The 15034-nt window shown below is 40.1% G+C and overlaps 1 protein-coding gene across 1 annotated transcript in view; it reads left to right on the top strand.

Moving 5' to 3' along the window:
• The window catches only part of LOC139463749 (syntaxin-17-like), a 34044-nt gene extending 21290 nt beyond the window's left edge, over window positions 1-12754 (top strand). The window contains exon 8 of the mRNA XM_071245015.1: window positions 1379-12754. Within this exon, the coding sequence (XP_071101116.1) occupies window positions 1379-1542 (164 nt within the window). The 3' untranslated portion in view covers window positions 1543-12754. The remainder of the gene's footprint in view (window positions 1-1378) is intronic.
• Window positions 12755-15034: the final 2280 nt, after the last annotated feature.

The following is a 15034-nucleotide window of genomic DNA, read 5'->3' on the forward strand; positions in this document are numbered from 1 at the left end:
ATAAATAAAAGAACTGGCTCTCAGGCAATGACTTTTGAAAATATAAATCGGGGGGGGCGGTGTGGTTTTTTTTAGTTGCTTGTTCAAACTAGTAAGTAACTGCATGATGTATTGTACTGGCTAGGTACATGTGATTGGCTATGTACATGTGACTGGCTAGGTACATCTGACTGTCCAGGTACATCTGACTGGCTAGGTACATGTGACTGGCTAGGTACATGTGACTGGTTCTGTACATCTGACTGCCTGGGTACATTTGACTGGCAGGTACATGTGACTGGTTCTGTACATCTGACTGGCTAGGTACATGTGACTGGTTATGTACATAGTGACTGGCTAGGTACATGTGACTGGCTAGGTACGTTTGACTGGTTATGTACATCTGACTGGTTATGTACATTTGACTGGTTATGTACATTTGACTGGCTAGGTACATGTGACTGGCTAGGTACATGTGACTGGCTAGGTACATGTGACTGGCTAGGTACATTTGACTGGCTAGGTACATTTGACTGGCTAGGTACATTTGACTGGTTAGGTACGCTTGACTGGTTATGTACATCTGACTGGTTATGTACATCTGACTGGTTCTGTACATCTGACTGGCTAGGTACATTTGACTGGCAGGTACATGTGACTGGTTCTGTACATTTGACTGGCTAGGTACATGTGACTGGTTATGTACGTTTGACTGGTTATGTACATTTAACTGGTTATGTACATGTGACTGGCTTGGTACATCTGACAGGCTAAGTACATTTGACTGGCTAGGTACAACTGACTGGCTAGGTACATAGTGACTGGTTTTGTACATGTGACTGGCTTGGTACATCTGACTGGCTAGGTACATCTGACTGGCTAGGTACATCTGACTGGCTAGGTACATCCGACTGGCTAGGTACAACTGACTGGCTAGGTACATGTGACGGCTAAGTACATTTGACTGGCTAGGTACAACTGACTGGCTAGGTACATAGTAACTGGTTCTGTACATGTGACTGGTTTGGTACATCTGACTGGCTAGGTACATTTGACTGGCTAGGTCACTTTGGCGATAAAGAAAGTACCTGCTCACTGAGTTTTAAAGCTTCTGACATCTAAAACATACCAGGCACAACATGTCTCTCTCTCACACACACACATGCATGCATGCACGCACACACGCACGCACACGCACACATATGGAATATGTGTAGCGTTGTGGAAGGGGATCATGTTGAAAAATGAATGTGTTCAGGTCAAGTCGTTCCTTGTGAGGCTTAGAACATATCAATCACACGTTGTTTGGGATGTCCAGCTAGTGTAGCACACAGTCACTGTTGCAGGCAGATGTGTTGAACTAATGTTCTAACTTAATGGAGACCACATTTTACTCCAGGTTACTTCAGTGGAAACATGATTAAAAAGCGACAAGACAACATCACAGAAGTGGAGATGAACAACTTGTCTGAGAAGACGTCATCATCTCCATCAGACAGCAGTAGCAAGGACAACACATCCACACTGGGGCAGCATGCTACCATGGCTGTCGGCATTCAGTGAACCCAGAGAAGACGGCCCCAACAACAAGGACATTGCAGCAGGTTCAAGACCCCTGCAGGGAATAGTTCATTTAGTCACTACATACAATGGCTTGGTGCTTTTAGACTAGATTGAGCTGATACGGTGTCTGTAACTGTGATAACTGTGCAAACCTGGATCCTGTGAGCAGCCATTAGGGCTGATACTGGGTTGAATGAAAAGGAACAATTTTTGGAAGAATAGGTCAAACTAAAGACATTAATGTAGCAGGTCCCTAAATATTGACCAAATTGGTTGAGATTCATATCTCCCTTACAAAATACAGCCAAATGGCACTGTATCATTTCCAAAAGTATTATTAATATAGTCAGATGTCGAACTTTTTGGATCATATCTACATCCAATGTCTTTTGTTTTGAGTGGGCTCCTGAATCCATCTGGTTGTTGGGATGAGTTGAAGGGACTGGATGGGGTGAGTGATAAAGCTGCCTCACCTGCATAATAACAGTCCTGGGTCTAGATTTTCATAACGATCTTAGCTAAGATTAATCTTAACAACATACATTCAAAAATAAGATATCTTAGGTTTAAGAAAAGATACATTTTCAAAACTATTGTAAACCTGTCACAGATTGTACAGAGCTATGATAACTATCATGGAGAAGTGACACGGAATTCATGATCACATTGTCAGGTCACACTGTTTAACACTCAACTCTTTCACTGACATTATGTAGACGTTTTTTTCTTATTATAAAAGGCATTTTGCAAACCCAATAAATGTTATAATCAATAAGTGTTGTGTTACCACACTATGGCTGTTAGAATTGAAATAATGTGCAAAAAGATACTTCACTATTTTGTCTGCAAATTGTCCTCCCGTGAGCATGCAGAACTTTATGTAAACATGACACTGACGAGACCTTTGATTGAACAGCAGGCATTCACCATTTACAATGCGTGTTCAGGTCTGATGTTATTTATGTATACTGGGTCAGTTTCACAATACTGCTTGTTTTGTGTTTATGTCAAAAGTCAAGTTTATGGAGAAAACACCAACATTATACCTGGAAACACTGAAAAACAAAATGGTTCAGGAAGCAGCGCACCCATGAGCGAGATGTATTAACAATGTACGCATGTTAAGTTTGTTTTGTTATTTATATATCCAATATATTTCAAAGAACTCAAATACAATATCAATCTATATGTATTTAGATGATGTCGTCATTTTTTTAATATTTATCTAGATCCATAATTCTTTTCATAATTGGAAAGTGACAGACAAAGGGAGATCATTTAGGTCATTTTAAATTAAGTAGAGCTATTAAACTGATTTGTCTGATTTGATTTAAATCTGGCTGAGGAGCGAAATAACTGCAATTGTAAATGTGTCAAATCTATTCGATGATGTTTGGCTTGTCTGAACGCTTTTAAATTAAAACTGTAAAATTGAGCATGGTCTCACTGGGCTAATACAAATGGAAACCACTCACAACTAAAGTATAAACTAAGATTAGCTGCCCCTGAGTTATCAATAAGTTCACGGTCATTACTTAGCTTGCCGACACCTTCCGTTTTTTACCTTCACAAATTATCAAAAAGGTATGTTGTTTCACACTTCTTTTAACAAAGACTCTGATAAACAAGTTATAAACTATCGACTCCATAGTTATGTGGATCGCTGTCGTGATTAAGAACATTTTAGATGTGAAATCTTTGATGCAATCTTCATGTTTTCAAAATGTCAATTTGAATCACACAGTTTAACAAAATGAAATGTCAATGTTTGAATGTAAAGGCAGATTATTTATTTGAAAAAAGTCTATGGCAAAGCTAGCTGCCATCATGGATGTAGATAACATGAACTTATGGGGCTATCTTAGATTTACGACAATCTTACGGTATCTTAGGGCTAGGGTAGTTTTTAAAATAGGCTACGATACCATACGATTTCCTTACGTTAACTTTACAATAATTTTAGGGCTATGACCGTTTCGAAGATCTAGGCCCTGGATCTTAGGCCTATTGTGAGTGTATCAGCAGCATTCGCAGACTCTCGCACTTAGTACGAAATACACTGTCCACAAGGAGGACTATGCCCCCCTCATGTTATGACAGTATCAGTGATGTTTTATATGGTTTCATGTTTCAAACGCTTGTTAGCCCCGTCAAACAAACATTAAGCTTCTTATTGAGGTATGTAGTTCACTAACCTTGTGGCTGTACTATCTGAAGGGTTAAACATTGATCTGATGGTACACCAATATTGGCTAAATTCTCATCTCCTAGACAAGATGATGCTGTGAAGGGCAAATGCCTCTGGGACAAAAGAAACTTGTATGTATGCCTGTCAACATCCACATTGATGTTTCTGTGCGTTTAGTTAACATTCTGATGTTATGATGTGATATTATCAACTGTGTGATGACATCATTCACCTAGTGACCTCTGCCATGTCACACTGTATCGGAGGTCAGTGCATATAACTACCGAGATCATTGTCTGGCATAGTCACACCAACGTGCCACATAATGTCAGGGAAATACTGAATGGCCTCATTGTGTTCAGACTGCATGTTTGTGTACATGATATACCTGGTATTGTTGTGACCATGGTGACAGGTACACAGAGCAAGGAAGGTATAGCTAAAATGGGGCTGCTATTTTTTACTATGGTTTTGAGTTTTGTTACGTATAAATTATAGCAATACAAGTGAATAGCATAAGCATGATAAACGCTACAACTGATAATGATACCCACATGGATAACATGCTCAGAAGGCACTGCAGTATAATGAGTTTACTACTGGCTTCCATGACACTTTCTTTTGGCAGTAACAATCTGAAGAAGGGAACACTGGGGAGTGTAACATATGCCATGGTCATCATGGTGTGGTGGAAGGAAGTTTAGCATTACCCCTGATGTCAATGATCGATCTTCGTGTAAATATTCATGCAAGTCAGCTGACTGTACTGTACAGACATTGTAATGATTATGATGTCATAATGTTTGGCATGATGGTATTTAATGGCCATGCCATGATTGAGCCTGTTTATACAAGTCTCTACTGGCAGAGCACATGATTAATTGACATCGTCATTCAGAAATATATCATGAAACATAAGTATCTTTAGCTTTTATGCTAGAATTGTTATTAAACTGTTTCTGCCCATGGCACACCTGACTTCAGTATGTTCTTTCACAGCGGGCCACAGTGCTATAGTCGCAGTGTGATACTTCAATGTGGCTGCAATGGGTTCTTCAGTTTTTGATTGCCATTTCCCTTTACCAATCACATAATCAGCTGAGCCAAGCTGTGATGTGCCACCTATAGGAATCTTTACATTGTTTATCAGATTGTTGTGGTTGTTTTGTTTGTTGTTAAGATGACTATAACAATGTGGTGCACTTGGTCAGCTGTGAATGTAGCCATGTATTGTTCTCATAGTGTATAAAATGGCATCAGACAAGTAGGCCTGCATTTTGCTCAAGCATACAATATTATGGCCTATATCATACACAATGGCCTTTGAAATGAATTATGGGCTTTGCATAGCTTATGGCCTTTCTCATGAAGTATTGTTTGTTTGTTTTAAGTTATTTAGCGCGACACTCAGCAATATTCCAACTGTATGAAGGTGGTCTGTAAATAATCGAGTCTGGACCAGACAGTCCTGTGATTGATATGAGCATCAGTCCACGCAATTGGGATACAATGATGTACATCAAAACTATGTCAGCGAGACTGACCACCCGATCCCATTAGTCGCCTCTTGACAAGCATAGTCACCTTTTTCGGCAAGCCTTTCTCATGAAGAAGGACCTTTCTCATGAAGAAGGACCTTTCTCATGAATGAGGGCCTTTCTCGTGAAGTAGGGCCTTTCTCATGAAGGAGGGCCTTTCTCGTGAACTAGGGCCTTTCTCATGAAGTAGGGCCTTTTCTCATGAAGTAGGGCCTTTCTCATGAAGGAGGGCCTTTCTCATGAAGTAGGGCCTTTCTCATGAAGGAGGGCCTTTCTCATGAAGTAGGGCCTTTCTCATGAAGGAGGGCCGTTCTCATGAAGTAGGGCCTTTCTCATGAAGGAGGGCCTTTCTCATGAAGTAGGGTCTTTCCTTTCTCATGAAGCGTGGCATATACATTGACTATGACCTTTCTGATGAATTATGGCGTAGGATCTTGTCATGGATGAGTGAGTGATTATTGTTTAACACCACATTTAGCAATATTCCAGCAATATTACGGCAGGGGAGACCAGAAAAAGGCTCCACACAATGTTCCCATGTTGGGAATAGAACCCGGGTCTTCAGCATGATGAGCAAACCATACAAAGTATGGTTTATGCATGATCACTGTGATTACCACAGCGTTGACAACAGTATGGCTTCTGCATGAGCACTGTGATTACCACAGTTTGGACAACAATATGGCTTCTGCATGAGCACTGTGATTACCACAGTTTGGACAACAATATGGCTTCTGCATGAGCTCTGTGATTACCACAGTTTGGACAACAATATGGCTTCTGCATGAGCACTGTGATTACCACAGTTTGGACAACAATATGGCTTCTGCATGAGCACTGTGATTACCACTGCGTCGACAACAATATGGCTTCTGCATGAGCACTGTGATTACCACAGCGTGGACAACAATATGGCTTCTGCATGAGCACTGTGATTACCACAGCGTGGACAACATTATGGCTTCTGCATGAGCACTGTGATTACCACAGCGTCGACAACAATATGGCTTCTGCATGAGCACTGTGATTACCACAGCGTCGACAACAATATGGCTTCTGCATGAGCACTGTGATTACCACAGCGTAAACAACAATATGGCTTCTGCATGAGCACTGTGATTACCACAGCGTAGACAACAATATGGCTTCTGCATGAGCACTGTGATTACCACAGCGTCGACAACAATATGGCTTCTGCATGAGCACTGTGATTACCACAGCGTAGACAACAATATGGCTTCTGCATGAGCACTGTGATTACCACAGCGTCAACAACAATATGGCTTCTGCATGAGCACTGTGATTACCACAGCGTAAACAACAATATGGCTTCTGCATGAGCACTGTGATTACCACAGCATCGACAACAATATGGCTTCTGCATGAGCACTGTGATTACCACAGCGTCGACAACAATATGGCTTCTGCATGAGCACTGTGATTACCACAGCGTCGACAACAATATGGCTTCTGCATGAGCACTGTGATTACCACAGCGTGGACAACATTATGGCTTCTGCATGAGCACTGTGATTACCACAGCGTGGACAACATTATGGCTTCTGCATGAGCACTGCTGAGCAACTACTTACCCAGCACACTTATTACAGTATCATCAACTGTAGTTTACTCACAGGATCAGGGTCAAATTCAAATGCTGCACTGCCTGCTTATGTGACTGATCCAAGAACCTGAGGAGTCCACTGGGTGGGAAAGAGGTCTGGGTGAATCCTGTTTTCCTACCATACACTGCTTGTGTGATGACTGTGGCTTGCAATGCCCCAGCACTCCTGGATCAGTGGGAGTGAGAGTGAGTTCAGTGTGGTGCTGTTTTAGCAATATTCCAGCCATACTACATACATGGGACCTCCATTCTCACACATTCCTGTAGTACCCATTGCTTTCTGACCAAAACTCAATCACATAACACATGTAGTTCTGTGAAGACACTGTTGTCTCTCTGGTGATGCTGTAGTTGTATACACAGGTGTTCAGGTCTGAAATCAAGTGCAGCCTACATCATTGGAGAAAGACGAAGGCAGTGAACTTTCCCTGGTGTACATGTGATACTTTATTTTCAGGATTGAGTCTCATTCACAGGGTCAGTGCCTCAGACATAGATCCAGATGTTTTCATCTTCATTCATTGCAGTTGTTAACCTTATTGTCTATCTCAATGTTGGCTAAATTTGATGAACTAGTTAGTAAGGCAGGGATGGGTAACTTGGTGTAGTAGGGCCTGGTAGATTCTGAGAGGGACTTGGGTTACCACAGGACTACCCGGACCTGTAGTTTCTCATGGGATATATTTTTTTAATGACTACAATGAAACACCATGGTTACACTCAAGTCACTAATGTTCACATTTCTGCACTCTGCACTTGTTCCTTCTGACATGTTTTAGTGCAGATAACACCTCAGTCAGCTTCAGTGTATGCCTGACCAGATTGTTTTATACATGGATCTAAATACTTTTTGCCAGGGCTTTAGTAAAACAATTCCTAATCGGACACCTTGTACCTCACTCTTGAGACCTACAGCGGGTACCCGGGTAGTGTTGGTGGGTGATAGGGGGTTAGGTACACCGGTAGTAATTTAGACTTGTCCCAGCCCAACTATTTGGTTCCTAATGCAATTTACCAAAAGATAAGAAATGTTCACTCCATGTTGTCCCAGTTTACCTGTAATGGATAACCAGAAGTAAACATGGACTATCAACTCATAGTCTCTGGTTGCACTATATTATCAGCATGCCCAGACAAGTAGGAGGGATATCACAGACCGAAGTGTACTTATCATCAAGGGAATTCCTACCAAGATACCTGTATTCCACTTGGATATCCTTGGGTTAAACATACTGCATGTGACAGCTACCAAACTTTAGATTTGTAGAGTTATTGATGAGATCATTTGCTTAGTTATGTTTATTATAATGTTGTATTTAGTTACGGAGTTCTCTTCGACCTTGTATGGGTCTCCCCCTGCTGTAGACTGTATACTGATGGGAACACTTGACATCAGTCCATCATTGTTAGGTTGATTGGTACACAGGTGCTGGCAGTGCAGTACTTGTGCAGTTTTGAAATGTTTATTTGTAAATTTGGTCTTATGTGATATGTATTTATGAACAGATATTTTATGTAAACAATATGACATGCAATAGAAGTGTGCTGTACATTGATTGTGGGGGTTCTGTCATCATGCCACAGTTACATTGATTTAGTGTATGAATTAGTTGCCAAAGTTCCCTGGCCAGGAGGGCTGGTTAGTCTGGTCATTCTGTAATTTAACCTCAAGAAAATTCCAACAGAATATATTACGACTGTTTCCTTTTAATTGAATGTATTTGAGTTTGTATTAAAAAGTCTACCAAAATCAACCTTCGGGAAAATGGTTAATTCCCACATCAAAAAAGATAAAAACCAACGAGGAGAATATGGCACCCACGGGCCACCGTACATCAAGAAGAGCTCGCGAAGGGAGATAATTCGTAGTGATCCTGCTAGTGCCTTGGAAAATATTCAGAAAAAAACAACGATAACGGAGCCGTATTATTTCATGGTAAGTTGACAAATACACATTTATTTAAAAATGTAATTGATGATGATGAAAATAATAGCAGTTGGCTTCCAATATGCTTCTAACATGCGCATCAACCATAAATTGTGTAGCATCGTCTGCTATGTAACTACGGCCGCACCAGCAGAGAACATGTGTGTTAAACAAGACCGATAACCATAGTCCTGTCTTTTATAAATTCATCCAACATTGTTACAATTATTAGAAACGTAATGATGTGAAAAATTATATCGAATAGTGGAAAATCAATATAAACCCTGGACCCTCCTTGATAAAATAAACAATGTATGGAAGCCCATGCGTACGTAATTTGCAATTCATTAAATTCATTACGTTTTACAACCAATCTTGACAATATTGATATCGGAACAAGTTACCTATTTCTAAAACACCCGATATTGACATTTCTCGTCTTGAGTCCATTTGTTTTACTGTTTAAAGTCACAAAATTAACTCTTTTAACCGGCTTGTAACTTCTTTTTTGTCTGGGAAATTGGTGAAAAACGGAACCAGGAATATTCAGCAAATGCAGATGTTATTACTTGAAATATATAGGAATTTAAACAACTTTACTCGCTTTTGGCACGATGCTGTAAGACATTTTTCTTCTTTCAGATTTACGGCTACCATTCTGGAACGGCATGATCTCAGACAACAGCGCCAGTGGATTCTGTCTCCGTTTCTTGACTTGAAACTAAATTTGTAGCAGGAGTAGACCAAATACTGTCCCCAAAGATTGTTTAGAATACAGCGAGGCACTTGTGTGTTTATTCGCCGAAGGCCCGGGTTCGATTCCCCATATGGGTGCAATGCGTGAAGCCCATTTCTGGTGTCCATCGGGGCAATCTTATTAAAATCAAATCTTTGTACTCGCTACCGCCAAACAAAGATCTGAGGACATCCCATTAGGGGTCGCGTCAGAGCGACCTTTCATCCGACCAATCAGAGCGTCGCTTACCAGATCATGAAAGTGACAGTCGGAACGTGTTTTCTAATCATGCAACCACGAAATATTTGACACGGGGTATTCCGAACGACAGTTACGGGTTTTATGATTATATCCATACAATCTAGGCCATCTATAAGCCATTCCAGAGTGTTCTTCTTATCAGTTTTAATTTTTTTAATCGAGAATACGTCAAAATATGTTTCGAAGCGTAGTCGCCAGTTTGAAACTAGTGTCGTAAAGCTCGAGAAAGCTGCCTTCTGATTGGGTAATGTCGATTTCTTGTCCGTTATTTCATTGGTCGGTCAAAATTCGAGAAAGGTCGTGCTGACGTGACCCGTAATGTCCTCAGATCTTTGTTTAGCGGTAGCGAGAACTAAGATCTGATTTTAATGAGATTGCTCTCGGGGGCCCAATCGTCTAAGGCGCCGCGATTCGCTGTGCAGAGTTGCGTCCCTTGGGCACCCAGAAACCTGTGGGTTCGAATCCGGTTCGCCCCGATTACGTTTCTAGGTTTGTCAGCACCATACCCGTGCTCGTGGGTTTCACCGAAGAGGTAAACGTTAAGACCAGCATCACTTCGGGCTTTCCTTCCACATTAAGCCGACACACCGTGATATAACTGGAATAATGTCAAAAGCGACGTCAAACCCAACTCACTCACTCAGATGTCCCCCGCCTTGATATGACTGGAATATTGCTAAAAGCGGCGTACAACCATACTTACTCACTCACTTGAGCGTATGCCATATTGCTATGCTATGCAATAATCTATGGTTATCTTGTACTTATACTCAAATTGAATAGATTCGCTCACTAAAATAAATGAATCTATAGTCAGTATAGCCTGTGTTCACTCAGCGTATCAGCGACAGTAATAGATAACCGGCTGACATGAGTTTCGCCGGGGCCCCTTTCACCAGAATAGACTATAGTCGGCCAACTACCCATGCGTTTACAAGTTCCAGTTCTTTATGAGATTAACATATTTATTTCCTTTAAGTGGAGGGATTGGCAAACAAGCAAATTTTGCTTATCTGAATGCCTCTCCCAAACATGATACACATACAAATTACAATGTATTAAAGTGATATGAGAAATAGCATACATGATATAATTGACATTAAAGATGATTATTGTTCTGTAAGTGTTTTATTACTGGAAACTACAGCTACGTTATATTATTTACATCTAGCACAACGTCACAGTATTTATATATACTTGCCGTAAAAGGCGACTGTGCTTGTCGTTAAAGGCGACTACTAACGGGATCGGGTGGTCAGACTCGCTGACTTGGTTGATGCATGTCATCGATCCCAATTGCGTGGATCGCTGCTCATGATGTCAATCACTGGATTGTCTGGTCCAGACTCGATTATTTACTGGCCGCCGTCATATAGCTGCAATATAGCTGTGTGCGGCATTATACAACAACAAAAAATTTAACTTCTGAAATATACAACCAATATACTTACTTAAACGAAGGAGTGTTCAACTATCAGAAGTTGTGAATAAGCATCGGAGTTTATAAAAGTTGGGATTTATACGACAATAGTTTGGTAATAATTTTCTTTCAAATCTAAAACAAGTATACTGGAACATATGATATTCATGCCACGACCCGTTTCTACGGACAAAATAGTATTACTTGTACGAAATTGTAAAACTTGTATTGAAGGACACTTGACTTATCAAATTATCCATTGTCTTTGGAACTATATAAACGTCAAAACTTGCATCCAAATAACATAAAATAGCAAATATTTCAGTCGGAGGCTTGGAGGCTTGCTCATTGTTACCTCAGACTGTCACTGGCTACAATTATTAATGGCTTCCACAATTAGTACATTCAGTTCTTAAAATGATATATGAAGTGTGATTATTTTACATTTGAATATAATATGTATGACTTCATTCCAATATTTGAAAATCTATGGCAACATTTAACTTCTCGGCCACTCTTCATATATGTCCTCTATTTGACCTTGAACTATTACAATGAATTAAATTGTCCCTGTGATATTTTTTATACAGTAAATAAAAGTTGTATACCCAGATTGTTCTTTAATTTAGTTATATTAGAAAGAAAACTATAATAAATTTGAATCTCTTCCTTCCTACAAATATCCAAGAATACGAAAATACGAATTATATAGGCCTATATCTTGTGACCTTGAGAAAGGTCATTCCCATGAGTTGATTTTGGTAGTGGTAGACTTTTGTTTCCTGAAAGCTTACATGCTACCAAATAACATAAAGTATGAATTAATTCTGTTGCAATTTTCTTGAGGTTGGCAAGTTATTTCGACCAAAATGAGCAGACTAAAGTTGCAAGCCCTCATCATATTTTGCTAGCCCTAAACACTTCCAATAAACTATGAAAATGACACCAGACTTGGACATTAAATGATGCCTTATCTGCCTTGATGATTCATAGACATTAATATGTGTTGACTAATTTTCAACTGGAGTCGGTCCAGCTTTGCGGAAATGATATGAGCCAAATTTAAAAGTCATTGGCATTTGGCTAGTGGACAGGCAGCTATTTCGAACACTGCATTGATTATGATGTCATCATTAGCAGGTGATGCACTGAGCTATTGATGGAATGTTTATGTTCTAATTAATGCTGGATATGCATATCATTAAAATATTGTTCCTTTCAGTTTGTCTGTTAAGTTAAATTTGATTTCCTTGTCCTGCTCACATGTGCCTATATGTGCTCTGAAAGATCGGCAACATAGTTCTGGGTGTTTTATGTGCTGCTTGTCTACTCGGATTCAAGCTCGCAAATATTGCGTTTGTCCAATATGTTTTTTCTTTGCACCCCATGCAGCTGATTCATGTAGGACAATTTAAGTCACTTCATTCTCCCTGATGATGCAGATGAAACATGTCAGAGACTGTATTTAAGGTTTTGTTTTCTTTTAAATTTTAAATATATGAGATTGTTGAAAATAAATGTCCCTAAAACAAAAACATTGAGTTTTGATATTTTAGACGCTGGGGTCAAATGTTCACTGCACTTATACATCATGACCTGCCAAGGATTCACAGTACTTATACATCATGACCTGCCAAGGATTCAATGCACTTATACATCATGACCTACCAAGGATTCAATGCACTTATACATCATGACCTGCCAAAGGTTCAGTGAACTTATACATAAGGACCTGCCAAAGATTCAATGCACTTATACATCAGGACCTGCCAAAGGTTCAGTGAACTTATACATCATGACCTACCAAGGATTCAATGCACTTATACATCATGACCTACCAAGGATTCAATGCACTTATACATCATGACCTGCCAAAGGTTCAGTGAACTTATACATCATGACCTACCAAGGATTCAATGCACTTATACATCAGGACCTGCCAAAGATTCAATGCACTTATACATCATGACCTGCCAAAGGTTCAGTGAACTTATACATCATGACCTACCAAGGATTCAATGCACTTATACATCAGGACCTGCCAAAGATTCACGACACTTATACATCAGGACCTGCCAAAAATTCACGGCACTTATACATCATGACCTGCCAAAGATTCACTGCACTTATACATCATGACCTGCCAAGGATTCAATGCACTTATACATCGTGACCTGCCAAGGATTCACGACACTTATACATCAGGACCTGCCAAAAATTCACGGCACTTATACATCATGACCTGCCAAAGATTCACGGCACTTATACATCATGACCTGCCAAGGATTTACAGTACTTATACATCATGACCTGCCAAAGATTCAATGCACTTATACATCATGACCTGCCAAGGATTCAATGCACTTATACATCATGACCTACCAAGGATTCAATGCACTTACACATCAGGACCTGCCAAAGATTCAATGCACTTATACATCAGGACCTGCCAAGGATTCAATGCACTTATACATCATGACCTGCCAAGGATTCGAGGCATTTATACATCATGACCTGCAAAAGATTCAGTGAACGTATACATCAGGACCTGCCAAAGATTCACGGCACTTATACATCATGACCTGCCAAGGATTCACAGTACTTATACATCATGACCTGCCAAAGATTCAATGCACTTATACATCATGACCTGCCAAGGATTCAATGCACTTATACATCATGACCTACCAAGGATTCAATGCACTTATACATCAGGACCTGCCAAAGATTCAATGCACTTTGTATCACTCATGACCTGATTCAGTGTACTTATGCATCATGACCTCCCAAAGATTCACTGCACTTATACATCAGGACCTGCCAAAGATTCACGGCACTTTGTATCACTCATGACCTGATTCAGTGTACTTATACAACATGACCTCCCAAAGATTCACTGCACTTATACATCAGGACCTGCCAAAGATTCACTGCACTTATACATCAGGACCTGCCAAAGATTCACTGCACTTATACAACATGACCTGCCAAAGATTCAATGCACTTATACATCAGGACATCCCAAAGATTCACTGCACTTATACATCAGGACCTGCCAAAGATTCACGACACTTTGTATCACTCATGACCTAATTCAGTGTACTTATACAACATGACCTCCCAAAGATTCACTGCACTTATACAACATGACCTCCCAAAGATTCACTGCACTTATACATCAGGACCTGCCAAAGATTCACTGCACTTATACAACATGACCTGCCAAAGATTCAATGCACTTATACATCAGGACATCCCAAAGATTCACTGCACTTATACATCAGGACCTGCCAAAGATTCACGGCACTTTGTATCACTCATGACCTAATTCAGTGTACTTGTGTCAGACAAAAATACAGATTTCTCTAAATTTGCCATCAACCACCATCTGAATCTGTTTTGTTTAGTTCGGCCAAGACAGCTGCATTCAAAATGGTAGCCCCTCAAAATAAAAATACTTCTTTTTACAAATGTTTCTGTAGTCGCAGAATGAGAATGGGATTGAATAGAATTTTCAATCAAATCTAATAGTTAATAGCGCCAGCAAAACTAAAACTGGCCTTCTTAAATATCTGTGATTGAAGAAATGGTACATTGTCTTTTTCATGTTTATGCATTGTAATTAGATTTATTTATCAGTCGTTTTTAACAACGAACCTCGAGTAACGCTATGTACACTTCGTCACCACTCGCCCACTCCGAAAGCCTGGAAGAAATCTCCTGGGCGAAGCAACATGGAGTCCTTCGAAAAGGGCACAAGTCGCCCTACGGCGTATCCCAGAATGTTGGTCACCAATC

Source organism: Haliotis cracherodii, unplaced genomic scaffold (genome assembly GCF_022045235.1).
Source record: "Haliotis cracherodii isolate W230 unplaced genomic scaffold, xgHalCrac1.p SCAF_16, whole genome shotgun sequence".
Classification (NCBI taxonomy): domain Eukaryota; kingdom Metazoa; phylum Mollusca; class Gastropoda; order Lepetellida; family Haliotidae; genus Haliotis; species Haliotis cracherodii.